The sequence below is a fragment of the Chlorella variabilis genome, assembly GCF_000147415.1.
Source record: "Chlorella variabilis unplaced genomic scaffold CHLNCscaffold_7, whole genome shotgun sequence".
Taxonomy (NCBI): Eukaryota; Viridiplantae; Chlorophyta; class Trebouxiophyceae; order Chlorellales; family Chlorellaceae; genus Chlorella; species Chlorella variabilis.
In genome coordinates this window covers 608248-635396 of record NW_005435081.1, presented here as the reverse complement: position 1 = coordinate 635396, position 27149 = coordinate 608248, and the positions used below count along the sequence as shown (strand labels likewise).

The 27149-nt window shown below is 63.7% G+C and overlaps 7 protein-coding genes across 7 annotated transcripts; 3 read left to right on the top strand and 4 right to left on the bottom strand.

Annotated features, from left to right (window-relative positions):
* Window positions 1–208: 208 nt before the first annotated feature.
* On the top strand, window positions 209–5556 carry CHLNCDRAFT_144245 (hypothetical protein; the record flags this gene model as incomplete). Its single annotated transcript, XM_005848808.1, has 17 exons — window positions 209–343; window positions 521–718; window positions 860–994; window positions 1232–1348; window positions 1577–1651; window positions 1811–1920; window positions 2121–2212; window positions 2436–2585; window positions 2837–3307; window positions 3497–3615; window positions 3787–3901; window positions 4068–4150; window positions 4346–4527; window positions 4707–4773; window positions 4946–5036; window positions 5181–5256; window positions 5463–5556. 17 exons carry the CDS (start codon window positions 209–211, stop codon window positions 5554–5556), a joined length of 2310 nt encoding a protein of 769 aa, XP_005848870.1.
* A 1005-nt stretch (window positions 5557–6561) lies between these two features.
* Window positions 6562–7494, top strand: CHLNCDRAFT_144244 (hypothetical protein; the record flags this gene model as incomplete). The annotated part of the gene is made up of 4 exons (XM_005848807.1): window positions 6562–6628; window positions 6745–6869; window positions 6997–7082; window positions 7296–7494. 4 exons carry the CDS (start codon window positions 6562–6564, stop codon window positions 7492–7494), a joined length of 477 nt encoding a protein of 158 aa, XP_005848869.1.
* A 2587-nt stretch (window positions 7495–10081) lies between these two features.
* On the top strand, window positions 10082–11273 carry CHLNCDRAFT_144242 (hypothetical protein; the record flags this gene model as incomplete). Its single annotated transcript, XM_005848806.1, has 7 exons — window positions 10082–10138; window positions 10274–10418; window positions 10538–10612; window positions 10702–10778; window positions 10904–10928; window positions 11039–11096; window positions 11225–11273. The coding sequence occupies 7 exons, from the start codon at window positions 10082–10084 to the stop codon at window positions 11271–11273; spliced, it is 486 nt and encodes a 161-aa protein (XP_005848868.1).
* A 420-nt stretch (window positions 11274–11693) lies between these two features.
* Window positions 11694–16090, bottom strand: CHLNCDRAFT_144241 (hypothetical protein; the record flags this gene model as incomplete). Its single annotated transcript, XM_005848610.1, has 14 exons — window positions 11694–11813; window positions 12015–12262; window positions 12409–12849; window positions 12993–13101; window positions 13250–13651; window positions 13832–13911; window positions 14050–14151; window positions 14337–14430; window positions 14591–14656; window positions 14775–14940; window positions 15165–15274; window positions 15396–15487; window positions 15650–15757; window positions 15919–16090. The coding sequence occupies 14 exons, from the start codon at window positions 16088–16090 to the stop codon at window positions 11694–11696; spliced, it is 2310 nt and encodes a 769-aa protein (XP_005848672.1).
* An 825-nt stretch (window positions 16091–16915) lies between these two features.
* On the bottom strand, window positions 16916–20436 carry CHLNCDRAFT_144240 (hypothetical protein; the record flags this gene model as incomplete). The annotated part of the gene is made up of 10 exons (XM_005848609.1): window positions 16916–17077; window positions 17294–17458; window positions 17733–17873; window positions 18073–18263; window positions 18450–18547; window positions 18751–18902; window positions 19178–19311; window positions 19530–19650; window positions 19800–20058; window positions 20240–20436. The coding sequence occupies 10 exons, from the start codon at window positions 20434–20436 to the stop codon at window positions 16916–16918; spliced, it is 1620 nt and encodes a 539-aa protein (XP_005848671.1).
* Window positions 20437–20889: 453 nt separating this feature from the next.
* Window positions 20890–24114, bottom strand: CHLNCDRAFT_144239 (hypothetical protein; the record flags this gene model as incomplete). The annotated part of the gene is made up of 10 exons (XM_005848608.1): window positions 20890–20903; window positions 21065–21295; window positions 21479–21592; window positions 21779–22108; window positions 22296–22548; window positions 22683–22744; window positions 22879–23229; window positions 23348–23644; window positions 23766–23831; window positions 24033–24114. The coding sequence occupies 10 exons, from the start codon at window positions 24112–24114 to the stop codon at window positions 20890–20892; spliced, it is 1800 nt and encodes a 599-aa protein (XP_005848670.1).
* Window positions 24115–25018: 904 nt separating this feature from the next.
* CHLNCDRAFT_144238 (hypothetical protein) lies at window positions 25019–26200 on the bottom strand (the record flags this gene model as incomplete). The annotated part of the gene is made up of 4 exons (XM_005848607.1): window positions 25019–25032; window positions 25180–25422; window positions 25612–25725; window positions 26029–26200. 4 exons carry the CDS (start codon window positions 26198–26200, stop codon window positions 25019–25021), a joined length of 543 nt encoding a protein of 180 aa, XP_005848669.1.
* Window positions 26201–27149: the final 949 nt, after the last annotated feature.

The window sequence follows — 27149 nt, the reverse complement described above, 5'->3', positions numbered from 1 at the left end:
TTGACGCGCAGGTGAGAAGGAGGGCACGACACACGTACAAGCGGGCTGCCCCGTTGCAGCACACAGCAGCAGCAAGAAGGAGCCATGGATGGAGCTCCGGGGCAGATAGCCGCGTCCGTCTGAGGCACGCCGCCGCCGCCGCTGCCACTGCACGCCGCTCATCATCTGGACCAGGAGCCCCCTGCTGAGTGCAGCTTGCGTCAGCAGCATGGCCAAGCACAAGAAGGAGAAGAAGAGCAAGAAGGATAGGAAGGAGAAGAAGCGGCGGCACCGCTCCTCCAGCCCCAGCAGTTCTGGCAGCGACTCTGATGAGGAGTACAAGCGGCGAAAGGCGGAGAAGCTGGTGCGTGGGCGGTCGGTCTAAAGGGCGGGGCCAGGGCCCCACCCAGTGGGTCTGTTGGTGCAGTTAATGCAGCGGAAAGTCGCGGCCAACTGTAACCGCCACCGCGGCTTGCTGCTGACCCCGTCGCCGCCACTGCATTGCTTCCATGTAACTGTGCTCGCCCTCGCTCATCTGCAGGCCAAGAAGGTGGCGCAGCACCTGAAGAAGCACAAGGTGACGGGCACCGGTTACTCGAACGAAGACAACCCTTTCGGCGACACCAACCTCACCGAGCGCTTTGTGTGGGGCAAGAAGATTGAAAAGGAGATTGCGGGGGGGCGCGACGTGCGCGACATGACCGCCAAGGCCGAGATGAAGCGGCAGGCAGAGCGGCTGGTGAGCGAGGGATGGGGGCATAATGTGTGCTTGTCTGTGTGCTGGCGATGGTGTGGTGGTGGGCAAGGGGAAGGCGGCTGTGGCTGCATACACGAGCTGCAACCTGCCCCTCACCACTACCCGGCTGGGTCTGGGCTGCAGGAGGAGATTGAGAAGGTGAAGAAGCGGCGGGAGCAGCGGGAGGCGGAGAAGGCGGCTATGGCGGAGGAGCTGGAGATGATTCAGCGGGAGCGGGCCATCGCAGAGGCGGCAGACCTGGAGAAGAAAGAGGAGGAGGTGCGGCGGGGCAGAGGATGGGCCGGGCCTGGTGGGGTGTATGGATCCGCATGGCGGGTGGTGTGCAGCGCCGTGGTCGATGGGCGCAGCACGGCTGGGCGCAGATGCGGCAGCTTCTCCCTCCAGGGTCCACTTGTCCATCCAGCTTGGATGCGGCTGCTGCCCGCCACCCAACGCCCAACCAATCAACCAACCCTAGGATGCCCTTCTCCCCTCTGTTCGTCTTTCCCCCTGCAGTTCCACCTGGAGCAGGCCAAGGCCAAGAGCCAGCAGCGGCTGGGCGAGGGGCGGCCCAAGCCCATAGACCGCCTGGCCCACACCATCTTCCTCATGGAGGGGGCAGACCCGCAGGAGGTGTGCTGTGTGGGGCGTGGGTGTTTGCAGTAGGGGTGGTGAGGTTGGGGATGCTACTGGTTGGCTGTGCGGGGGTGGGCAGCTGCCGGTCGGCTCGAGGCTGAAGGCGCTGCAGGGTGGCTGGGGTGACAGCGTGGATGGCTGGCTGCTCATCAGCGCTGCCACCGCCACCAGCCAGGCCCATGTCGACCTTGCACCGCCCCCTTGTGCGCCTGATGCCTGCCCCAGGAGCCCACCTCGCTCATCTCGGGGCTGTCCCTGCGGCAGCTGAAAGACCTGCGGGACGACGTTGCAAATTTCCAGGTGCAGCTCCGGTGCCAGTGCATGTGGCTTGGGAAACAGGGTCGCGCAGGGAGCTGCCACTCAGCTTTGCCAGGTCTCCAAGCCGTACCTTGGATCCTGCAATCTTGCCCCCTGCCTCACCCACACCCCCCGCCCCGCCACCCCTCCCTCCCCCGACAGGAGATGGACAAGCACCACCCGCTGCACCGCGAGTTTTGGAGCGCGGCGCTGCTGGTGGCGGAGCACGAGCTGTATGAGCAGCAAAAGCAGGAGGACCTGGACAGGGCCAAGTGAGCTGGGCGGGGGGCAGGGAGAGGGAGGGAGTACAGGGGGCAAGCATATAGCGTATGGTAGGGCTGCGCAGCAGGAGGGAGGGCTTAACATCTGGAGTGCAGCGTGCTGTGCTGGCGATGGGGGGTGACACACCTGAAGGCGTGAAAGCGGCCCTGTCCACCCCTGGCACTCGCCGCCTGGTCCCGCCCTGCTGCAGGCTGCGCGGCGAGCCGGTGCCTGCCAAGTATGCGGTGCGGGAGGCGGGGTGGCACGAGTCGATTGACACAGAGGTGCAGGTCATGCTGGCAGGTGAGGCGGCGGTGGCGGTGTGCCATGGGATGGACGTGTGGGGATGGGTGCACACTGCAACAAGTTGAGGAACAAACAGTTGTACGCCTTGCCAATGGCGTGATCGGGAGCGATCAGCCGACAGAGTCGAGCCGTATGCATCTAGTTGGTATGCTTTGCCTCCCCTGCGGTCTGTACGCTGTGAACAAATCGCTCGCTGTGCTCGCTCCGTGCCGCACTGCAGGCAAGACGCACCGCGAGCTGCTGGAGCTGGAGGGCGGCATCCAGGCGCAGCTGGACAGCGGTACCGCCGCTGACCCCGAGTACTGGCAGGCGGTGCTGAAGCGCCTGGCGCTGCACAAGGCCAAGGCGCGGCTGCGGGAGATTCATGCGGGTGGGTGGGCCACGGCGGGGCGCCGCATGGTGGTGGCGTGGGATGGCGCAGGGTGACATTGAGATGGAGCCCTGAACACAGCTGCGGCTGAGTGGCCGTGCTGCTGTGGTGCTCGAAGCACATGGCCGCTGCAAGCGCATAGCATGCGTTCCCTCGAACGTGGGTTTCGACATGGCTTGCCACGACCAATGCCTGCAACTGATTCTGACCGCCTTCCTACCGGCGCCACGCGCGTTCCTGTTGTGTCGCAGACATGATGCAGCAGCACCTGGCCAAGATGATGGCTGATGTGGATGTGCCTGGCGCCATGGGGTGGGGCGCTGAGGATCAGGCTGGCGAGGAGGATGAGGAGCAGATAGAGGAGGAGGAGGAGGGGCGGCCGCCTCTCAGCGCAGAGGAGCAGGCAGCGGCGGCGGCAGCAGCAGCCGACGACAACGAAATAGAGCTGGCAGAGGACGAAGAGGAGGGAGGGGAGGGCGGTGCGGCAGGCGGAGCAGCCGCAGCGGCGGCAGCAGGGGAAGGAGGGGCACCTGTAGATGCTGAGCTGGAGGCACTGGCGCGGGCGCCCGGGCCCACAGACGCGGCCAAGGCGGCCAAGGATGCAGAGAAGGAGGCGGCGGCGGCGGCCAGCGCGGTGGAGCGGGCGGCAGCGGCGCGGCAGAAGGAGACGGCGCGCGGCGAGCCGCGGAATTGGGATGACATGTCAGATGGGGAGCAGGAGGGTGAGCGGTGGTGGCGGTGGTGGTGTGTGTCGGTTTGGTTGGGAGGGTCCAGGCGTGTGGCTGCCTGTTCTGGCAGGTGGAGGATGGCTCTCTCTTGTCGGCAGGGGTCGGCTGGTCTGGGCTGGCAGGTTGTCGAGCCTGAGCGAGCCCTCATGCCAGCACGACCCTGACCCCTTGCCTGTGGTGCAGGCCACGCGGACGAGCTGGGCAGCTACTCGCCCGCGCCGCTGCCGCCCACGGCGTATGCGGGGCAGGATGTGATACCCGAGGAGGAGGACCTGCGCCTGCTGGAGCTGACGCGCGCTCAGGTGGGCTGGGGGCACAAGCAGGCGTGCAGGTGGCAGGGCGGGCGGGCTTCATTGAACGAGCGGGGGCAGGTGCTGGTGGGGTGGCGGGCGCCTTGGCCAGCATCCAGCTTGTGCCAGCAGACTCAATGAAGCCCCGCCTGTACTGCCCTGCCACGTTTCTTTACCGTGCAGGTCAAGTACAAGGAGGTGCAGCGGTACAAGGCGGCCTCTGCAGCAGCGGCGGCGGCGCGGCCTGCGCAGGCCGAGGCAGACCGCATCTACCGCCGCATCATGCAGCGGCCGGGAGGTGGGTGGAAGCAGCGGGATGCTTCTCTGCCACTGTGCTGTTTATAGCCATAGCCCCAGACAGTATTTGGCTTCTGGACATGCTGGTTCGTGTTGCGTTTCCTGCTGCCATCCCTGGGCTGTATGCAGCACGGGTACCCACCTGACACCCAACCACTGTCCTGCAGACGCAGCACGTATGCTGGGTGGTGGCGCGCCGATGACACGTTTCCTGTCGGCGCCTGCGCAGGGCAGCGAGCAGCCCAGCGGGGTGCGCTTTCTGTTGCCGCCTGGTCCCAGGCCTGCCTCTACCACCCTGCTGTTCACTCCACACGTTGCCACCTGCCGCTGGTGTCTGCTGCTCCTCTCCTTCCAAATTCACCCCTTGCCGCCATTCACCCAGCCCTTCCCCCCAAACCTCATCACACGCCGCTGCCACCCTGCTGCCCCGCTGCCTGTGCTGCAGGAGGCAGACGCCGGAGAGGTTGCCTTCCGGCGCACCGCAGACAAGTTGATGGGAGACCTGGGCACGTCTGGGGACGCGCCGTTTGGCGGGGAGGTGCAGGTGGATGCCGACTCCCAGGTCTACTGGTGGCACGAAAAGTACCGCCCCCGCCGACCCAAGTACTTCAACAGAGTGCACACCGGGTGAGATGGGACGCTGGGCGCAGCTGAGCTGCAGCAAACTGTTCTTCTCTGCCCTGTACTGCCCCGCTTGGATTCGCCCTGATGGCAGGCGTTGGCTTTGGCTGCTGCCCTTGTCCGGCCAATGCTGTGCTCCGACCCTCGTGCCCCCCTGCTCTCCCTCTCACTCAACAATCGAGCAGGTATGAGTGGAACAAGTACAACCAGACGCACTACGATGGAGACAACCCACCGCCCAAGACGGTGCAGGTGAGGCTGGTGCCCACCTCCCCGCTTGCTTGGCCATCCCGCGCAGACCACGAATCCCTGAATTTCTAGCTATCTCGCTGCTCCTGCTGTACTCCCCGGGCCATCTAACTCCCCACCATGCCCCTCTGCCATCCCTCACTGTCTTTCCTTTCCTTCCTTCCACCTGTCTCAGGGCTACAAGTTCAACATCTTCTACCCCGAGCTGCTGGACAAGACGGTGGCACCCACCTACAAGATCGACAGGGACCCCACCAGCCCAGACGGTGCGATTTTGATGCATGTGCAGCGCCCACGGGATCCTCACAGCCCTTCCCTCCTTGTAGTTAGGGTACAACCTTCTCCCACCGACACTCGCTGGACACACCCTCAACCCATCTGCACACACCCACCTGCCACGTCTTCCGCAGGCTCCACCTGCATCCTGCGCTTCACTGCGGGGCCGCCCTACGAGGACATTGCCTTCCGCATCATCAACCACGAGTGGTGCGTGGTGGGGGCAGTGGGCGCTGCTGTGGTCGGGTGGTCTGATGGGGACGCCAGACGACATGCGGCCAGTGCAACTGCAGCACGAATAAGGCCCGGGGACCAGCAGCATCGTGATGCTGCCGCCCCGCCAGGCGTGAATGTTTGCACTGCCTGCACCACCGCGACTCCCCTCTGCCACGTGCTTCCGCCTGTTGGTCTCGCAGGGAGTACAACCACAAGCGCGGCTTCAAGTGCGTGTTTGAGCGCGGCATCCTGCACCTCTACTTCAACTTCCGGCGGGAGCGGTACCGGCGCTGATGTGGTGCTGATTGGCGTGGCAGTGGGCAGGCCCCTCGCTCGCAAATGCAGAGAGGAGCAACCCTCCTGGGCGGCATGGACCGTGGCAGCAATGCCGGGCCCTGCATGCCTGGTCCATGTCTCCCTGTTCAAGTTGTGTAACTTTATGCGCTGGCACGCTCATGTGAGTGCGACCTAGCATGATGATGGCTCGGTGCTACTGGCTGGGCTACCTATTTGGATCACGCCCGCACATCCAATGCTGCTGTTTGTTTGCAGCCAGCATCCGCTTTGCAGAGTGGCCGAGCGGCCAGAACTCTCTCCAGCCCAGCTTCTGCTTTCTGCTAGTTTCATCTGTTTTCTGCTAATTTCATTCCACCTTCGAACATGAGGCACCACCCAGAGCCCACATGTGCGGCGCTGCCACCACCGCGAGTGACCGCGGGCCTGCTAGCGATGCTCTTGACACTAGGAGGTGAGTTGTGCTGGTCCATCAATCCGGGATGCAGTTCAATGCTCAGCGGCACCTTCTGCACTGCCGCCGCTCCCGCCGCCGGTACCAAGCCCTTGTCGCTTCCAGCATTCGTGTCGAGCTGCCGCGCATTCCTTGATGCAGGCTGGCGGTGGCTGTCTTCAGCGGGCGACAGTGCAGCCGTCGTACGCCCTGGCCTTCAGCACCCAGGCAGCGCCTTGAATGGAGCCGAGGCCCCTCAGCATGGCCGCGGCAGCTGGGAGTGCTGCTTTGCCAACACGACCGACAGCCTGATGCCTCCCCCATGCTGCGACTCGCAAATGTTGGGTGAGAGATGCTTGCTGGGTGGCCTGCAGGGGACATGTCGCAGGCATGCTTTCGCCCCTTTGCTCTTAAGCTTAGGGGCCATGCATCCTCCCTCCATACAGACTCTCGCTGGATGCCACCAGGAGCACGTGCGCCTGATGGCGGCACAAGACAGAAAGCAGGCATGTGCACAGCCTTTGCATCTCTTAGGGTGGATGCCAAAGCGCTTACGGCAATGCCTTTGTCGCATGCAGGGCTTCAGGCTCCTGTTTTACGGCGACAGCATCACTGAGTATTGGATGGGCACTAACCGGTGTCAGCCGTGGGACAAGGCCAAAGATGCGTGACGGTTGAATGCAGGAAATGGTGTCAGTTGCTGGGGGCATATGTGCGCACTTTCACTGCCTCCCCATTCTCCACCTGTCTCGCAGGTGTGCCAGCGGTGTTCCAGAAGCACTTTGGCCGCTACCGCCCCGGGGTGATGGCGGTGTCTGCCGACCAGACGCGGCACTTGTTGTGGCGCCTGCAGCACGGCGAGGCGCCAGTTAAGCACCCGGTGAGTGTCTGGGCGGCGCCTGCGACCGGCCTTGAAATACAAAACCTGCCCACCACTTCGTTATATCATGGTGATCACATGACGAGAGCAGTTGGCATGCCACACTTTGCTGCCACCCCTGCTGCAGCCGCAAACGGTGGTGCTGCTGATCGGCACAAACGACTTGGGGCTCGCCGCCAACGCGGGCGCCCCCGGAGGCCGTGCCAGGGTGGCGTCAGCGATCTCTAAGCGGATGCTTAGCGCGGCGCACGGGCAAGTCCTGTTGACAGCCTTGCCAAGGCACCCCGCTGGGATGCTGCGCTGTTGTTTTGCCAAGGTGTACTCTTCTCCCCACATGGCTCTTTCTCTCCCCCCTGTGCTGATGATGCTTTGCCTTCTCTCTGTTGTGCCTGTTGCCCTCCCCCCTGCTCGGCTGCCTGGATGCAGGGTGCTGGAGGTGTTGTACTTCATGCGGTCTCGCTGGCCGAATGCGCACATCATCCTGCTGGCGCTGCTGCCCCGCGGCTGTGAGAAGTTCTTTGGTTGCGAGCCGGCGGAAAGCGGGCCGGGCTCGCAAGGCAGGGATTTTTCCTATCCCTCCATATTCACTCCCAGTATCACCAAAGTCAACGTGCTGCTGGAGTAAGCATACACCCATCCGGGGCCATGCTTCAAGCGTTTGTTAGTTTTCATCATTCAAATGCGCTGGGCTGGTTGCATTGTTCAGGGATTATGCAAGGCTGGACCCCCAGCTTCACTACTGAAACTGCGGCCAGCGCTTCCTGACCGCTGATGGCAGTGCTGTGGACGTGCAACTGATGCCAGATGCACTGCACCCAAACGCTGCTGGCTACGAGTTGCTGGCGCAGTGCCTGGGCCCGCTGCTGGAAACACTCATGAAGCAGCGGTAGCAGGGGTGGCGGGAACATGGTGGCTGCACTCGATGCGGCACATGTCGTCATTATAAAAAGCCGAGGAACAAGAAGTGTAATCAACAAACAGACAATCAGCAGTAGGACAAAAAAACTTGCAAGCTTATTGCTACTGCTGCATCTTGGCCCACTCAAACAGCGGGTATGCCGCCAGCCCCATAACATGGTGCAGTATAGGCACGGGCAGCGAGCCCAGCCCCACCGCCGCTGCAGAGCGCCGCTGATAGGCTGGAATGCGGCGCTGCCGCCGCAACGCTGCACCACTCAGCGGCGGCGCAGCTGCCAGCTTGCTGCCGCGATGTGCCACCAGCAGCAGCGTGCTTGTGGCGGCCTGGAAGGCAGGCGGGAAGCGATAGTGCTCCTCTGGCGCCCAGGGCACCGGGTTGGCCGCCAGCCACAGCCGCCTGTTAAAGCAGAGTGGACGACGAGTCAGTGACCGACATGCCGATGCGGATGCACATGGCAGCAGTACTGCCAGCTGCTCTTGTTTGCACATGGTGGTCAACATTACGTGCCTGTGCTTGCCATTTATGTCAATTTCTGGGTCGTCACTGGCCGGATGGAAGCGTGCCACCTTCGTCCTGTGCCCTCTAAGCTGCACCACAGCCTGCAAACAGCCAGAGCACATCTCCTACTGAATCGCAAAAGGGGCAGGTGCAAGAGGCCACAGCACAGGGACGGCTACATGTACATGTATGCAGCGACATGGTGGCCACATGGCTGCAGGGCGATCCCCGCGGCGCACCTCTGTGAACACCGAGGGCCGATAGCCGGCAGCAGCAAGCAGCTGCACAGCATCCAAAGCGCGCCCCCATGGCATTTTTTTGCCTGCCTGCAGCAGTATGGCAAGGATGAATGGTGCAGAATAGGAATGGCAGATGCTTACAAAAGCCAGAGAACGAGCAACATACCATCATGCTCACCATTTTAAATACATTCCAGACTGGACATGCCCGGTAGGCATCGTGCTGCCATGAGCCGACAAGCCTGAGGCGGCAGCCATGCACTTCTGCGGCCGGCCGCGGCTGGCCAGAAGACAGAAGAACTTGCAGCTGCGACATGTTCCACTGTGCCACGGCCAAATTGATGCGCTGCACAGTAACCTTCACACCGTTTGCCAGCAGCAGCCGCAGTGCTTCAGGCTGCTGCTCCCGCAGAGCTTTATCTGCTGCATGATCCCGGGCATCCAATAGTCCTTGCTTGAACAGCTGGACGCGGTTGTTCCCTGGGGTGCTGGCTGCCAGCTGCAGCAAACACTGCAGTGCTGTAAGGTTGCCAGACTCTGCAGCTTGCATCATCACCTCGCGTCCTAAGTAACTAATTGGATCAAGCGTCGTAAAGTGAGCCGTGAAGTGTGACACCATGCGGGCATTCCCCACCGCTGCTGCAGCGGTGAACAGCTTGCAGCGGATGCCGTCGCATGAGTCGCGGAGTCGCTGCTGTCGCATGGTCCGATCCAATATCCAGCACAATAAGAGCGCAGCGGCGGCCTGGTTGCGTTGGTCTCGTTGGCGCCAGTACACATCGATCGCAGCCTCCGCGCAGCTGTCCGCGCATGCGCCACGTTGAAGCAAAACATCCAGCGTGTTTGCCGCCGCGGCTGCTGCTGCCTCTATCTGCGCTGGGCCGCCTTGGAAGCATTGCTGAGCTGCTGCACATGCCAGGGCGTAGCAATTGCTACCGAGGTCTGGGCAGGCACCTGCGTCCAGCAATGCTGTCAGCAGGTCGCGGCGGCCATGCGCGGCGGCCAGCTCTGCTGCTGTTCGGCGACTGCCGAAAATCTCCTGCACCATGCTGCGCTGCTCGGGGCTGATCTTCTTGTCTAGCACCACTTGCAGCTCCTTGGACACAATGAAGCAGCTCATCTCTGCCACTTCGATGGGGGCCCCCGCCGCCGCCACCGCCTCTAGCAACGGGACGCTACCTGCTGGGCTGAGCACCACTGCGTGGTAGAGCGGAAGCTGCCATATTCGGTGGCAAAGCGGGACCTTGCCTCGCCTCCTAAGCGCGTTGGCCAGCTGCTGCAGGTCTCCTTCAAGCAGAGCGATCAAAAGATCGGCATCCTGCTTGGGGGTGGCCAGCAGGCCAGGGTTCATCCTGATGCTGCGCCGCATTGCGCAGGCCAGACTGCGTTTGCAAATTGTTTGAAAACTGGGATGCGTTGCAGTGCTTGTTCAAATCGTGGGCCAGCAGTACATGTGCGCGCCAGCAGCGCCTGGTCAGCAGTGCGTGAACAAAACCATCCTGCCCAATGTAACTTTGTTCTTATCAGCAGGCAGCACAGACGGACACTGCACGCCGATGTCTGGCGGAATAGCCGCGGCTCGCTTGCAAGAGGAACGAAAAGCGTGGCGCAAGGTGGTAGCATGCAGCAGCGGCGTGTTCTCCACAGCGCCGCCCTTGCAGACAAGACGCCTACCCGGCCGCCAGCCGCCTGCCGCCGCTGCGTTGCAACCTGCCCGCACCCCTTCTCGCCTTGGTCCCATATTGCAGGATCATCCCTTTGGCTATGTCGCCCGACCCGAGGCGGCCGCAGACGGCAGCACCGACATTTTCACGTGGAAGTGCCTGCTGCCCGGCAAAGAAGGCACGCTGTGGGAGGGCGGCCTCTTCCCACTAACTCTCGCGTTCACATCAGGTGCGCCTCCAGCCATGATTGGCCCATGCTGGCCCATGCTGGGCCACGCTGGCCCAGTCACCATCTAGGGAATGGCGTAATGTCTAACACTGCCGATGGGCCTGTCTTTGCTGATGCAGAGTACCCCAGCAAGCCACCCCGCGTCAAGTTCCCTCCAGGGTTCTACCATCCCAACGTCTTCCCGCAGGGGGATGGTCAGTGCTCCTCCTGTGCTGTGTCTGCAGGAACCACAGCTGCTGGCTGGCACGTTGCTGACTGCAGTTGCTCCCCTTTCCCTTGTCAGTTTGCTTGTCCATTTTGAACCCTGAGAAGGGCTGGCGGCCAAGCATCACCGTGAAGCAGATCCTGGTGGGCGTGCAGGTGGGTCTCCGTTGCGATGCTGGAAAAACAAAAGGAAAAAAAAATCCTTTTTCCCCCTCATTACTCACAAACAAATCTCACGATTCACAATTTGTTTTTCCTCTTTTTTGTTGTTGTTGTTGCAGGAGCTGCTGGATCAGCCAAACGTGGGTGCGTACTGCTGGGCATGCGGCCTTGCATTTTTTCAGTCCCACGCAGCTGTGACTGTGTTCTTGTTGCTCGAGTGGTAGTTCCAGTTCATGGCACCCCCCTTCATGCAGACGATCCTGCCAACGAGTGCTACCATGCATACAAGCGGGACCGAAAGCTGTACGACCGGTGAGTGGACAAGTGCGGTTGGGCAAGGGGATGGTGGTTGGCCAATCAACAAAGCAGTTGACAGGTTGGCAGCAACCCGTACATGCCGCAACCAGTGTGCTTGTTCCCATCCCCACCCTGCACTGCAGGCTGCTGCAGGAGCAGACGCGACGGTATGCTGCCGCCAAGCAGATGTGATTCTCCGCCATGCTCGAGGCACACCAGAGCAGCAAGAACAGCAGCACCACCAGGACATTGCTTTGTCACCCTCTGCAGCTGCTCCCTTCACCTCTGGTTTGGCACACACATTTCCTAGTACCTTTTCCCTGCTTTTTCTCACATGCTGCTACCCTCTTTGCTCTCATCGACCGCCTGACTGCACTGACTGGCTGGACCGCAACACAGTCACCGCCCCTGCGCCCAACTTTATGGCAGCTGTACACCAAACCTGCTGCAACATCGAGCAGACAATGCAGTGGCCAACTCAATCATTTAGTAGATCAGAGTCCTATATATGCAACGGATATTGAGGCATGCACATGGCAGTGCGGCAACACGTCAAAATAGCTGGTCGCAACCAGCTTCAATGCAACAAGGCTTAGTGCTGCTGGGGCAGCATCAGCCGAGGGTCTCATTTATTGTCAGGTCTGTGATGGCCTGCAGGCTGAACTGCTGCCGCCAGCCGTCCACCGACAGCTGGCCCGCGCCCAGCTGCGCGGCCGCGGGCGCCACATCCGCCTGCACTCAGTTTGCAGATCAGCGGGCCATGCAGGGTTGGTTGCCGGCCACGTGCAGCGCTCAGAAGGCCCAGGGTTGCTGCTGTCAGGCCGCGCCTCAGCAGCACTGCAGCCACCTGCTTGCCCGTCAGCCGGGCGCAAGCAGCAAGGCCAGGCGGGCCAGACCCCACAGAAAGAAACGCCAAGAAGTGAAGCTTCATACCTGGCAGACCTTGGCCAGCCGCGCCAGCACCTGCACCATCTTGCCTGCCTCAGCCAGCTGGCTCTGCTGCGCGGCTGTCACCGCCTGCTGCAGCAGGCTGTTGAGCAGCGTGGTGGTTTCCGCTGCCGCCGCCGTCACGGCATCCACGTCCACGCCCGCTGGCGGCCCCGCGTCTGGCGCCAGGTCAGCCAGCGCCTCTGCAAACAGCTGCTGCACTGTGGAGTTGTCGGTGAGGTCAAAGGCGCTGCCTGCAGGACGCGGGAGCAGAGAAAGGGTTAGTGCAGGGTCAGGGGAAGTGTGTCCAGGCCAAAAACAGTGAGCAGCAGGCAGGCCGGACAGTGCCGGCAACAGGCATCGCATTGCTGCTGCCGGCAACATGCACGCCCCGCCCCACCTGCCAGCAGGTCGCCCGCCAGCTGATCAAACACGGCGCCCGCGCCGGCGGCCGCGGTGGTGCTGCCGCCGCCTGCCAGCGCGGCCAGCAGGCTGCCGCCGATGCCGCCGGTGCACACCAGCTCCTGGTTCTTTGCCAGCAGGTCGTATGCGGCTTGGTCGCCCGCCAGGGAGGCCGCCAGCGGGTCGCCGTAAGAGGTGGACACATTGCTGCTGCCTGAGGCCTCCTCCGAGGCGATGCCAAAGTCAAAGCCTGCGGCCAGCACGCGGCGCCGCTGTGCCCGCTGCTGCAGCGCCGCGGCCTGTGCCGCCGCGAGGGCAGACCGGCCCGCCAGCAGCTTGCGGTTGGTGGGGGGCGCGGCTTCCGGGGCCGGCGCGGCGGTCTGGGCGTTGGCGGCGGCGATAACGGTGGTCAGGGGGGACAGGGCCGACAGGCTGATGCCTGCGCAGAGGCGGAGCGGCTGAGATTGACAAGGACAGGCTTCGAGGCGGTGAGGCGTGCCTGATGAGGACAGTTGCTGTGGCAGCAGCACACCCCGCCAGCATCAACACCAACCACAGCCGTGTAGCCGCAGTAGAACTCACCCTCGGGCAGGGCAGACACAGGCGCCTGAATGTCGAACGGCGGGGGCAGCTGTGTCAGGCTGTCGAGGCAGGTGGTTGGCTGGCCTGCCGCCGGCAGAGCCACAACCTTCTGCAGTGAGGGTGGGCAGCAGGTTGGGTGCGCAGTGGTCAGGACAGGCGCTACACCCGGCAACAAGTGCAGGCAGGGCGTCGCGATCAGGGCATGGCGTCGGCACGCGCAGCAGCAGCAGCACCACCACCACGCCCAGCTGCCTCACCCCGGTGCAGTCGCCCTCGCATTGGAAGCTGAACTGGCCGTCGGCGTCGGTGGTCGCGGTCTGGGGGCCGCCGCCCACGGAGCTCAGCCGCACGGTACAGCCCTGGAGGTAGCCCGTCGCCAGCGCCACGCCCTGCACCTCTGTCACCGCTGGCACCTCGGGCTCCTCAGCCACGGGGGCGGCTGCTGGAGTGGCGGCCTCGACGGCCGGCGAGGGGAGGGGAGCGGGCACGGAAGCCGCAGGCACAGAGGCGGGGTCCAGCCCGCCAGAGACGGCGGGGATGGCGTCCAGGGAGGCGGCAGGGACCAGCACCTTGTCGATCACATAGATCTGGCTGGAGCAGACGGCCACGTTGGTGCCCACGGTGGCAGTGTTGCCAGGGTATTTGCCAGATACGGTGGTCTGCAGAACACGCACGGAGGGAGGGGAGGGGGAGAAGGGCTTTTTGGGCGGAGGAGGAGAGGCGGTGGATGGGGCAGGAGAAACACACAGAGGAAAGTCTGTTGAAAGCTAAACATCACAATGAGGAGAGGACAGCAGCTGGCCAGCCAACAGCAACCAGCGGGCAGCCCAGGGACTCACGCTGCCGCCTGACGCGCCGACGGTTACGGTGTAGCCCGCATCCTTTGTCTTCACCGCCAGGCCCGTGGTCAGCAGCGTCTCTGCAGGGTGGCAGGGCAGAAGGCTTTGGAGTTGAATCTGAACAAGAGAGCAGGTTGACGCGACGAGTCGAGATCTCACTGCCACCATTGACAACACAACAAATCAGTACACAGCCATCGCACACCACACCCACTCACGCTTGGCCAGCTCCTCGGGCGTCAGGGCCCCAGGCGCCACATGGTACAGCAGCACCGCGGTCAGCTTGTCGCCCAGGGACAGGGCGTCGGTGATGCTGAGGTCTGCAGGTGGGCAGGGAGGAGGGGGATGGTGGGCGAGTGGTTGACCCAATGCACCAGTGCATACGGCCACAGCGCAGCGCAGCACAGCACACAGGTGGGGTGGCGTCTGCTGCTCAAGCCCGGAGATGCAGGCAGCAGCCGCTGCAGCGGCAGCGGTGCAAAGGCGAGCGGCGGCCCAGGCTCACTGAAGGTGCTCAGCAGGTCGAAGAAGGCGGCGTCGGTGGGGGCAAACAGGGTGAAGTCGTTGGATGGGTCGGGCAGTGCAGAGGCGTACGCGTCCTGCACAGCAGCGGTGGCAATGCCGGCGGTTACAAAGCGCCCGGCCAGTCTGGGAGGCACAGACCAGCAGCTGACGCCGGCAGGTTGGGCTGTTGAGAAGGGAGAGTGGGACTTTGGAGCGCAGCCATCGAGCGCACCCACCACTCGCCTGCGACAGCACCGTCTGGAGCAGGCCCAGACCGCTCGTCTCCCCTGCCACCTGGGCAAACGTCTTGTCGCATGCGGGCTGCAAGCAATGGCAGCCGTGGCATCCCCGTCAGAACTGCAGATTGTGTCTCTAGCAACGGCAGCACACGGCCGGAGCGATGCATGGACCGCTGGCTACTGAACGGCAGCCTGCGTACCGGCGCTGGGGTGCTGGGGGCCGGCGCAGGGCTGCCGGCGGCGGGGCTGCCGGGTGCCGGGGTGGGAGTGGGCACCGTGCTGGGAGGGGGTGGGGGGCTTGGCGAGGGGCTGGGCGCAGAGTTGTCTCCAAACGAGAAATCGGGGATCTCCACATCCAGCACATCGCTGCACCAGAGAGTAATAAAAAAGTCAGCCAGGCATGCCACAGGGTGGCTCCAGGCTCGGGCGGGTGCAGCTAGGAAAGCGAGCAGGCAGCAGCAGATTGCAGGAGCTGGCCAGCCCTCGCACTCTCCGCCCTACGACACCACCTGGACATGCACCACGCAACAGCAGCTCGCGGTAGGCAGCGGGCCGGCAGGCAGCGGCAGGCCAGCAGGGCGACCACTCACTCCAGGTCGTAGGCGGGCTTCAGCACCTCATCCACGATGTACACCCAGCTGTTGCACACCTGGATCTTGTTGTCGTCCGTCACACCCGCCACCGTGTCGTCCCAGGGGCCCTGCGGTTGGGTGGATGCAGCGGCAGATGGGGTGAGTCGGGACTTGACATGCAGAGTAGCGACAGCACAGATCCTACACACGCTGTCTCCCCCGGCGGTCCCCCGGCGGCCAGCCCCGCACCTGGAACAGGAACTGGCCATCATCAAACTTGGTCCAGTGTTTGAGGTCGGCGCTCTGCTGCGTCAGCAGCCCATAAAGTGTGGGCAGCGTGCCTGCATGCACCGCAACCAACAGCCCAATCCAGTCAGCGGCAAAGCAGCCGCCAGCCGCCGGTCCAACATCATGCAGGCCACCAAACCAGGCAGGTGGCCTGCACGGGCATCATGTTGGCTGCCCCAGCCAACCGCTGCCGTCCGAACAAGCTGGAGGCTCACCCTCAGGCCCCGACAGCTTGTCTGGCGTGACGGCGCTGGGGATGATGTGGAAGGTCATCACCGACAGCAGCTTGTCTCCCAGGTCGCCCAGCTGGCCAAACAGGAAGCCTGCGGAGGCGGGGGCAGCAGCTGCGCTCACTCCGGCAAGCACGTCGTGGGTTGACGGCCGGCGGGAGCAGCACAGCCGCCTGCCAGCTGCGCCACCGAGGGCTGACATGTGCCCCAGCCTCGTGCGCTCCTGCACTGCAGCCAACCCGCGCCCAACGCACCGTTGCGCCACAGGAAGTTCCACCAGGCCTTGTTGTTGGGCACCAGGATGGTGACGCCAATGTCGGGGCTGGGCAGCTTATCTTCGTACCCCGCCAGGCTGAGGCCCTGGCGGAACAGCCAGGTGTCTCCGCCGCCGATGGCGTCCAGGAATGTTTGGTTGCAGTCCTGCATTGCAGGAGCGGGCGGTTGGTGGGCGGGGGTCGCTAGCGGCGGCAGAGCAGGCGGCGGCGGCGGGCAGGGAGCGGCCACCCTTGCTGGCGGGCTGGCCACGCGTATGCTGCCTGATCGGACTGATTGCGGCACCACAATCGTGTATCATGGCCAGCGGGGCTGCCAGTGCGCGGCTCCAGGATGCCGGCTGCCCGCGGCCCGTCCCTCCTCACCGCTGCGGCTGCTGTGCGCAGCTGAGATGCCGCCAGCAACATCAAGCAGGCTGCTAGAGCTTGCTGAAGGCGTGCCATCCTGGTTGAAACACCGGAATGCCCAGGCACCACTGCCTTTCAACCCGCAAGCTCACTGCAGGCCTTGCCAAAGATCTCTGACGAGCCACTGGATGATCGCTGAAGGGATGCAAGCTCGGGAAACGGACTGGATGGACTGAAACGAGACCTACCGCGTCCCGTGCGGAGCGTGCTGCCCCATTGGGCTTTCGGTTGGGGGGGAGTTGAAAGTCACGTAAATGGGTGGTGTACATTAGACCGGGTTTTCAAGACTCCTCAGAAGCCGGTTGATCTCGCAAAAAGTAGGGCAGGAGATGGAGCCTGCAACTCTGCTTGCCACAGGCCGGCGTGCGGTAGGCACCGACCCGTTGCCGAGAGTATTCTACTCTCCAAAGCAGCGGGCTCCTGCGGTGCCCAACCTTAGCTTGACGGCTGAATTAACACCACCGCCCGGGCTCAATGAAATAAAAAGAGAGCGGGGCATCCGCTTCTGCCGGGACAAGGACGGAAACATGGCCCGAGCGCTGCGCAGAGCCACACCATGGAGACCTCTGCCTCAGATGTGCGCCTTGCCCATTGCTGCCGCCAGGTCGTCGCCCGCGACATCATCCAGCTCGATGCCGTCGTTCTCCGCCCCCTCTTCCTCATCATCCTCATCAGGCATGTTCTCATCCAGCGGGCCCAGTGCCTCTGGCTTGCCGATCCGCCGCATGATGTCCTGCAGCGAGCAGAGGGGCAGGCGCAGCCTACCACAGTGGCGAGGACAACTCCATGCTCCGGAAGCTGAAGCAGTGTGGCGGCCCAGGCGCCTGCCACTCAATCCATAACCAGCCAAAACAGCCAGCGACTCGGCACCACATATGCACAGCCAGCCCAGGCCACTCGGCATCCTCTGCCAGCAGGCAGCCGGCCAGCGGGACCACACCGCCCTCACCTTGAGCGCCTCCACACCCGCATCCGACACCTCATTCTCATCCAGCGCCAGCAGGGACAGCGCCGGCTTGCGGGCGCACGCCTTGGCCAGCGCACACACGCCGCCGCGCTTGAGCTGGTTGGCGCTCGCATCCACGCTCTCCAGCGCCGTCAGGCCCACCAATGCCTGCGCTCCGTGAGCAGGGGCACGCGGCAGGGCGCAGGCTTCAGCGCGGCCCAGGCATCGGCACCAAGCGCAGCAGCATGGAGAGCAGGCTAGCCGGCCGCCTGCCTCGGCAGTCGCAGCGACCGCCGTTGCTGCGACCTCCTGCCGCGGCGGTCGCAGCAACAGACAAAGTACCGGTGCACACGTAGGGCTGCCGTCCGCTGCACAAAGCAGCGCTTCCCTCCCTCCATCCTCCAACCCTAAACCCCACCCCACACTGAACAAGCAAGCGCACCTTGGCCACAATCACCGCTCCCTCGTCCTCCAGCTCATTCTCCCGGAGGTTGAGCCGCCGCAGCGAGGACTTGGCCGCCACGGCAGCCGCCACTGCGACCGCCCCCTGTGGCGTGATCTCATTCAGGGCCAGCTCCAATTCCTGCCAGCCACGTGAGCAGGTGCGGCAGGGCATGGTGATGATTGGGTTGGTGCAGGAGCAGGAGTGCAGACATGGGCAGCAGGGAGGAGATGGGCAGGCAGCGGCTGGAAAGGGGCAGTCGCTTCAGAGGCGCAACCTTCCGGTGGGGCACGGCCTGGCAGACGCGCCCATGCAAAACCTCCTCCCCACCCGGGCTCACCTCGAGCTGCGGCGCGCCGCCGCCGGCGCCCAGCGCGCCGCACACCTCCGCCACGCCCTCGTCCCCCAGGCACGTGTCGTTGAGCACCAGGGCCTTGAGGTGCGCCTGGGAGGCCAGCAGGGCGGCCAGGGCTGGCGCAAAGTCTGCTGTGATGGGGTTGTCGTGCAGGTCCAGCCGCACCAGGCCCCTGGCTGCAGGCAGAGATGGGGAGGGCAGGCAATAGGTGTGGGTACAAGGAGGGAGATGGGCGGATGACAGGGGTGGGGGAAAAGTGGGCCAGGGGGTGGCGAGTAGGTGGGCAGGAGAGCACAAGAAAGAAGCAGTAGCGTCTTGCGTGGCTCCAGCCAGTTCCCCGCTCCGCCGCCCCGCCATCCCACCTGCGGCCAGGCCCTGCGCCAGTGCCACGCCTCCCTCGTGCCCCACGCGGCTGGACACCATCTTGAAGTCCTCCATGGCGGGGCAGCGGGACAGCAGGCTGCGGGTGGGGTGGGGGTGGGGTCAAGGTTGGGGTTGGGACTGTGATTGGAGGGCTGGGGTGCGGGGCAATGGGAGAGGAAAGGTCCGGGAGGGAAGGGGGCGAGCCCGCGCCGCAGAGATGGGCAGGGAGCGCATGCGCATGCGCATGCGCACACATTCGAAACGCGTTCGCCAAGCCCCCTTGCCCGCCGGGCTCCTCACCGCGCGATGGAGGCGGCGCCCTCGTTGTCGCTCATGTTGTTGTACAGGTGCAGGCGGCGCAGGGACGCCGTGTTGCACATCAACTCGTCCAGCGCAGCGCAGCCGTGCACCGAGCAGCCCACGTTCTTGAAGGCGATGCTCTCCAGGGCCTCCTGCGGCGGGAAGACAGAGACAAGGGGAGTAAAGGGCAGGTTGAAAGGGCATGAGTAGGGCAGCGGCAGGAAGAGGAGGGCAGCTAGAGCGCTTTTCGATTCGAGGCCCACAATGTGCAAGGCGGGGCCGCAGCGACGCCCAAAGCAGCTGCACGCCACCGTACTGTTGCTATCGTCACCACCACCGCTGCACACACTCACGCACCACCACCACCACCACCGCCTCTGCGCCCTTCCTCTGTACACATGTACCCCCCATGCCGCCCTGCCCCTACCTGCTTAACGAAGGCTGCGGCGCAGGCGCGGATGCCCTTCTCTCCCAGCGCATTGTCGGAAAAGTCGAGGTGGAGCAGCCGCGCCTTCCCCAGCGCGGCAGTGATGATGCGCATGGCTGCCAGGGCCTCGGCCTCTGCGGCGGGCGGGCGGGAGATGTGTAGGCGGTTGGGTTGGTGAGGTGGGATGGGGACCATCAGCAGGGCATGCTGGCTGTGGATCGGCGGGGCGTGCAGCCAGCAGCCGCGCCAGCGCAGCAGCTGCCCTTCCAGGCGCGGCCGGGAGCAGGAGGTATGCAGCGCTGCTTGGGTTCGACTGGAACAAGGGCACGAGCGGCAGCGGAGAGGCACGCACCCGGCCTGCCCGCGATGATATCGCTCATGTCAGCATCCACCAGGCTGCCCGCAACATTCTCAATGGCCCTTGCTGCCACCTCCGCCGCCTCCACGCCAAAGCTCTTGGTGCTGAACCGGATCTGCTGGCGGGGCGGGGAAGGCGGCGGCGTCTCAGGGGGGCGGCCAGTGCAGGGGCTGTCACGCCAGCGGAGCCAGCCAGCAACCAGCCCATCCAGAACTCCAGCAGGGTGCTTCCTGCCACCACCACCCTTCCGCTCTGCCTGCCCACCGACATCCACACCGCATCACCAGACCCGCACACCTTGGAAACCTTGGCCCCAGGCGCCAACATGGGCGCCAGCAGCTCCTCGGCGCTTTCCCGGGTCAGGAACTCACGGCTGCCGGTCAGGTCAAGCTCGTCGGCCGCCTGCCCTGCTGGCGCCCCCTCAGCGGCGCTGCCGGCCAGCCCCGCGCCGCCAGAGGCCACCACCTCCAGTGCCAGCGCAGACAGCTTGCGGATGTAGGCTTTGAGTGTCTCGTGGTGCGGCCTGCGGTGCATTCGACAAGAAGAGGCTCAGCAGCGAGCGGCATTGCGATACGTTAAAAAATGGCCGGTGCATACATCCTGGTGGTACTAGTTATGGCCGATGGTCAAAGTCGTGGCTGATCAGCACTTGTGTAGCTGACACCTGCACGACACAACCACCACCGTGCCGCCGCCGCCCGCACCTGACACCGGTGGTGGTGCGCGCCTCCACCCGGGCCACCGTGTAGGCCTTCTTCTCCACAGCAGCAGCGGCCGCCTGCACTGCGTCATCGGGGATGGGCGTGCCCCTGAAGAATGCCAAGGCCGAGATGTTGTTGGCCATGCGGCTGACGGTCTCCTGCCGCTGGGAATCGCTCAGGCTCCATTCCTCCACGGTCATGCTGCCTTGATGGGGAGCAGGTGATGGATGAACGAAAACAGGCCCCTGGGCAGAAGGCAATGCTCTCTAGGAGGCGATGATGCAGGGCGAGGAGGCGATGAGGGCGAGCAGACCAGCCACGCGGTTCCCACGCCCGTGCCACGTACTGCTGTCGCCGGCGTATCCCTGCCAACACAGCAGGCCTGCGAGCACATCTGTGTACTCATTGATAGTTACAGTGCAATCAGCAATTTAAGCTCCGTTGGGCGGGGTGGTGGAAATGGCAGGCCAATGCACGTGCTGCCCACGTGCCTCGCCACAGCGCGGGCGCGGCAGCAGCACAGGCAGCAAACAGGGATGGGCAGGATCGATCATTCAGGGTGAACACAAATCGGTATGGTTCCATCATGGGGCGCATCTCCCTGGCACATTCGTGGACTCAACAGAGAGCCAACCGCTTCTGCGCCGGGCAGATCACTTAGGGGCGCCTGCACAACAGCATACATGCATGCAGGTGGATCAAGGCCAGCAAGACCAAGAAGAAAGGGTGGTGGTAACAACAAACAACGAACAGGCGGGCTGGCCGGAACGCCCGGGCGTCTCCGCAGCTGCTCCCAGCCTGCCACCAATGCCACACGGGTTGGCCCACCTGTACAGTAGAGGCCCACAGGGGTGCCTGTGGGGTTGCCCATTGGGTCTGGCGGCTGGTAGGCGTAGCGACGGCAGTCGTCACCGGTGGTGAAGGTGCACTCTGACAGCGACGTCTCGTTGCCAAAGCAAGATACCCGCTCAATCACGAACGGCAAGCCCTTGCCAAAGCTGGCCAGCCGGCCGCTGGAGTAGCCGACCTGGCGGCACGCGACGTCGGCCTCCACATCGCCTGCAGCAGCCAACCCAGGGGCACAAGGTGAGGATTGCCGCTGCGCTGAGCGGCATCCCAGCGACAGCTGCTGCACAGCTGCTGCGCCACTAATGCGACAAGCTGCGTGGAGGACCTGTGCAAAAACTGTAAACACAGCCAGCCTGCACTTCTTGCGCAAAAGCCATCCCCAAACAAACTCACCAAAGTTCAGGTCGCAGATGGAGCCAAACTGCGAGCCCACCCTGACCTCCAGGCGACCCCAGTTAGGGTGGCCTTTGGGGCCACCCACCAGGCGAGCACGGGTGATCTTCGCAGCTGCATCCCAGGCAGGAGGCATACGCACTTGTGGCAGGCGTGGCAGGCTGGCAGGCAGGAAGGCCAACTGGCAGGCGGGAATATCTTGCTGCCCTGCCAGAGCATGCATTGCGCGCATGAGCTCCAGCAACCGCGCAGCGCGGCGGTGGGCGGCAGCTCAGCTGCTGGCACAGCGACAGGGCTCACGTTCGCAGATGACGCCAGCGGCGCGGCGGTTCTTGCAGAAGCCATTGATGGCGTAGGTGCAGGCAGACAGGTCCCCCTCATTGCCCTTGCATTTCACGCCTGTGATTGCCTTGGGCGCCGTCACGATGGGGAGTGGAGCAGGCACCGCGGGTGCCACCTCGCCGCCTGCCATGCCCAGCATCCTGCAGGCCACGCGCGCCTCCCTGGCGGTGAAGCCGTCGGCACAGATGGTGGTGGTGGGGTAGTAGGGGTCCTGCTGGCCCTCCACGAATGCTTGCAGGAAGCCATCAAGTCCGCCGCCATAGATGACCAGGTTGGTGATCTTGGGAACTGCAGCAGAGAGGAGAATCACCATGTGGGTGTGCTGGCAGGCGCCGGTCCGGAAATGCAGCCCACAACAGCAGCAGCCAGCCATGAGCCACATAGGCATGCATGCGCCTGCGCCCTGCACATCCGAAAGCCCGCCGTTATAGTCAACACCTCCTGGCGACACCTGTCCGCCTGCCTTGCCACTCACGTTTGCAGGCCACGCCCACATCATTGGCATGAGTGCACTGCTTGGTGGAGGCAGAGAAGAGGCAGGCCGACAGCTCGCTCTCGCCGCCGCGGCAGCGCAGGTTGGATAGCAGGATAGGGAGCTTGCCCTTGCCATACACAGCACCGTAGCGTGGCTTGCCTCCTGTCATGTTGAGCTTACGGCACACCACCTGAGCGGCCGCCTGGTTGAAGCCAGTGCCACACACGGTGCCCCACTTGCCGCCAACGCGCACCTGCAGCCAGGTGAGACATGGGTTGGGGAGCTTCCTGAACCAGCTGGACAACGGCCTTGGGTGGTGGCACCTCAAGACGCAACCCACCATGCAGGCTTGGAGGGGCAGCCAGGCGTAGTCCCAGTGCAGCCCACCTCTAGGCGCCCATTGTTAGATGCCTTGCCGTTGACCAGCCGTACTTGGACAGGAGGTGGCTCTGTGGTATCCACGAGGTCAGGGAGGGAGGATGGGGTGCATGGAGTGGGCTAGGAAGGGAAGGAAGCCATGCACAGGCCCCGTGCCGTTCCTTGGCTGCCCTGCTGGGCTGGCTGGCCCCAGGCCTGCACTCACCATCACACATGACACCCACTTCCTGCTCCGGGGTGCACTTGGGGGAGGTGGTGTAGGAGCAGCCGCTCAGGCTGGCCTCGCCACCCTTGCACTTGACGTTGCCCATGAGGATGGGGCGGATGCCGCAGCACTGCTCGCTGTTCTGGAACTCGCTCTTTCGCAGGACCACACCGCCCGTCAGGTTGAGGGTGCGGCAGGCCACAGTCGCCTCCCGTTTGCCAAAGGTGCCGGCAGAGTCGCACACGGTGCCCCAACCGCGGCGCAGCAGCTGCACCTCCAGCCTGCCGCGCTGCGCACCCTCTGGCCTTTCGTATGTGTTGTCATACAAGCGTGCGGCGACAACGGGAGCATCTGCAGGGCATAGCAGGGCAGGGGCCACAGGTTGGCACAGGTGCGCTTAGCTGTGCGGGTTCAGCGGCAGCAGGCCTGGCAGTGGAAATGCAATCCTAGTCGCGCCCTCCCCGCTCACTCCTGCAGATGATGCCCACGGGCCTGCCGCCCTTGCACCGATTGGTAGTCTTAAAGCGGCAGCCCGCCAGGGAGGTCTCGTCCCCGTGGCACTGCATGTTGCCCAGGGCGTAGGGCAGGGCGCCTACAGTAAACTTGGCGCTGACGGCGCCGCCGGCCAGGCGCAGCTGGCGGCAGACGACCAGGGCGTCCTTGACATCAAACCCAATGCTGCACACCGCCCCCCAGGTGCCGCCAAAGTTGGTCTCCAGGCGGCCCTGCAGGGGCGAGCCGCCGCCCACCAGGCGGACCGCAGACACTGCAACGGTGCAGGGGGGCCCAGGCGCGCGGTTTGGGTGTGCTGTGTCGGGAGTCGAACGGGCAGCAGCAGCGAGGGGCGCAGCAGTAGGGCACAGCAGGCACTTGTGCAGTGGACGGACCCATTGCGGCCGCGACTCTGTCATCACCACCATCCACCGGCACTGACAGATCTTCGGGGAGGGGCGCTGCACAGGGAGGAGCAGGAGCAGCAGGCAGCAAGTGCCGGTCGGTACGCGGAAGGCAGAGAAGCGGGGCTGATCGGCGGCCGCCAGCTTGCTTCAGAAAACATCTGGCGGCTATTCCAGCTCAATTGCAGTGCCTAAAGCCTAATACTGTTTGGGCGGTTGGCGCTGGGGGAACGAGATGGGGCAGGCTCATGACCTCACCCGCCGCTGCTCCCCTTAGCCAGACATCTGTCCCGTGGCCGGAAGCGGCCATCAGGATGAGCAGACAGGCCAGGGCCTTCATGCTTCGTAGTACGTGCACCAGGGCCTCTCAATCGGAGATTGCGGCGCCGATCGCTGCTTTGCGGGGCAAGGAGAGTGGCTACTTCTACGTGTGGGTGGGGTTGGAAGCTTGTGCTCAGAGAGTCGGGTCTCCGGCACCGCTCGGGCGATTCGGCAACGCAGGGGCAACCCCACGGTGCTTTGTAACAGGGAAGGTAGGAGGACGAAACGCGTTTTGGGGGAGGCTCGAGACAGCAACAAAATGGGGGCCGCGGGGATACGCAGCCCCACTCATCTGAGGGCGCCGCCTATGCGGCGCCAACTGTGTTGGGCGCCGGCGCCGTGAATTGTGTGCAGAGTCGTTTGTTTGCGACGGTGGACGGTGTAATGATCTCATGTAAAGAGAGACATTTGTTCTAGCATCTTGCACCGATCCTGCATGCGATCGTGACTGAAAGCTCGCGGTGGCCCTGGAGCTGCTGTGCTGCCGCCGCCGCCACCGCGCCACCGCCGCTGGTAGCAACTTGCAATCGTATGCTCTTAAATGAAAAGCGTTGCTTGGCAGCATCATACGACGGATGTGCTAGGAGTCTACTCGATCAGGCAAGGGGGCTTGGCAGCCGGGCGGCATTCTGCGCCGCAACGGGATGAACAGACATGCCATCAGTGATGGTGGTGAGAAAACGTCACTGGCAGCAAGATGAAAAAGCTACCTTCAGCTGCGCAGCTAAAAGGATCACGAGGCAGGTGAGAGGGATAGAATAATAAACCAGTGGTGTAAGGAGTTGTTCTGTTGCTTAAATGATGGCTCTGTCTTTTGTTACGAACAACACCAGCCGCTGCAGCGGGGGACCGGGTGCTGCCAGCTGCGTGGGCAAGCAGCCCCGCATGAGGAAAGATGCCGCAGTGCTGAGGAGCGGCGTGCATCACTTGCGAGTGCCTGCACAGCAATGCGCATGCCCCACACGTCACACTGTGGTGCATCAGCAGCCGCCAGCAAGTTGCAACACCCACAAGCAAACGCTTGCACATGCCCGCCCGTGCAGCTGTGGCGCCTGCTTCCTCCTTCAAGTCCTTGCTCCTTCACCTGTGCACTTGACCCCCACGGGCGCGAAGTAGTGATACTCGCTGCTGTCTCCGTAGCCTGAAGGGGGGCTGCAGTCGTTGCCAAAGGTGACCTCGCAGCCAGCAAGCGAGGCCTCCTCGCCGGAGCAGCTCACAGAAGAGAGGGCATAGTTGTTCGTGGACAGGTCGCTGGTGAAGACGCCATACCACGGCTTACCCCCAGAAAAGCCGAGCTGGCGACATGCTACGCCAGCCTCTGCTTCGTCTGCGGGGACAGCGCAGGACAGGGTGGAGTCAGGCATGCCATCATTGGACTTGCGGTGCTAAAGGCACTCAACGTGCTCCAGAAACGCAAGCTGCTGCCACTCGTGGGCCGCGGCTGCCAACAGTGGCATAGCTATAGAGCTAAGGTGGCCAGGCTTGCTGCTGCTGCTCCCCCAGCTCGATGGCTTACCAAAGCCCAGGTCACAGACTTGGCCCCAGCGTGTGCCGACCTTCACTTCCAGGCGACCTTCCTTGGGATTGATTGAAGAGCTGCCCGCCAGTCGGACCTGAGTGACCTTTGGGGCTGCATGGCAGGAGTGTGGGGTGCCAACTTGGAGTCGGGGTACGATCAGACATGCTGGCAGTGAGCAGGCACCTACCATGACATGCAGGCAAGCATGCATGATGCCGTGGGCAGGCAGTTGGCAGGCCACGCACCCAGCACACCAGCAGCCAGACTTACAGAGATAGCGAGCAGGCAGCAATAAGAGCAAGCAGGACGGCAGTCGAGCAACAATGGCAAGCAGGGCGGGCAGCCGCTGCCAAGAGGGCATCACTCCTGCACACACACAGATGCACCCCGCATCACCACAGCGCAGCTGCCCACCTGTGCAGATGATGCTTGCGGCCTTGCCGCTCTTGCATGGCGTGTACTGCTCGTGGGTGCAGTTGGTGAGGAAGGCCTCCGTTCCCTTGCACTTCACGTTGGTGACCAGACGGGGGTAGCCCTTGATGGTTGGAGGCTCAGGCTCGTATGGCGCCACCTTGCCGCCTGCCATGCCCAGCTCGCCGCATGCCACCCGCGCCTCCCTGGCGGTGAAGCCGTCGCGGCAGACTACACCACTAGCACTACCACTGGGTCCCTCGTGGTCCAGGAGGCGACGCCTCTGATTAATGTCCGGATAATCCACTGTCACCTCCAGAAAGCCCTCGCTAAGACCATTCCAGGTATTCGTCAGCAAAAAGCTGGGGACTGCAGTGACATCGCAGCCAGCACCATCATGGTGATGATCCGGTGCGGCGAGCTGCAGCCCCCCACGTCGCGGCGGCCTGGCAGTGGCCACCCGACACATGCAAACTTACCCTTGCAGGAGATGCCCACATCATTGGCATGTGTGCACTGCTTGGTGGCGGCAGAGTAGAGGCTTGTGTGGGCTTAAAGTCTGGTAAAGCAAGAACTAGCTTGCAACATAGACTCCCCGCCGAAACGGGACGGGAACCGGGCGAAAGCAGAGAAAGCAATAAAACAGGGGTGGAGCAAGGCGACATGCAACGCAAGCAGCTGACAGGGCACGCATCGAAACGTGTGTATGACTGGCAAAGTGGCATGGCGCATTGGGGAGAAACGCAACGGTACGGGAGCATGGGCTGGCCAAACGGCAGTGCGGAACGCTAGGTCACTAGAAAAGCAGGGAAAGGCGCACTATGTATGCAATGAGGGCAGCCCCGGCTCGGGGCCGTTGAGAAAGCAGTGGGCGGGAGGGGGGAGGCCCCGGTGTGGGCGGGCCCCATCGAGGGGGGATGGGGCGCGCAAGCGGCCAGATGGGGCGGGGCGCGGGGGCAGTAGAGTCCTGCGGCTGGGTGGGATATAGGGCAATGAGCGTTGAGCAGTGTGCGATGAGCAATGAGCAATGAGCAGTGAGCAGCCCCTCCCGAAACAAAGTGAAGCGCAGACGGGGTCCGGTGGATGGGAGGCAAGGAAGCGCGGGGGGTTGCCACGTGCGCTAC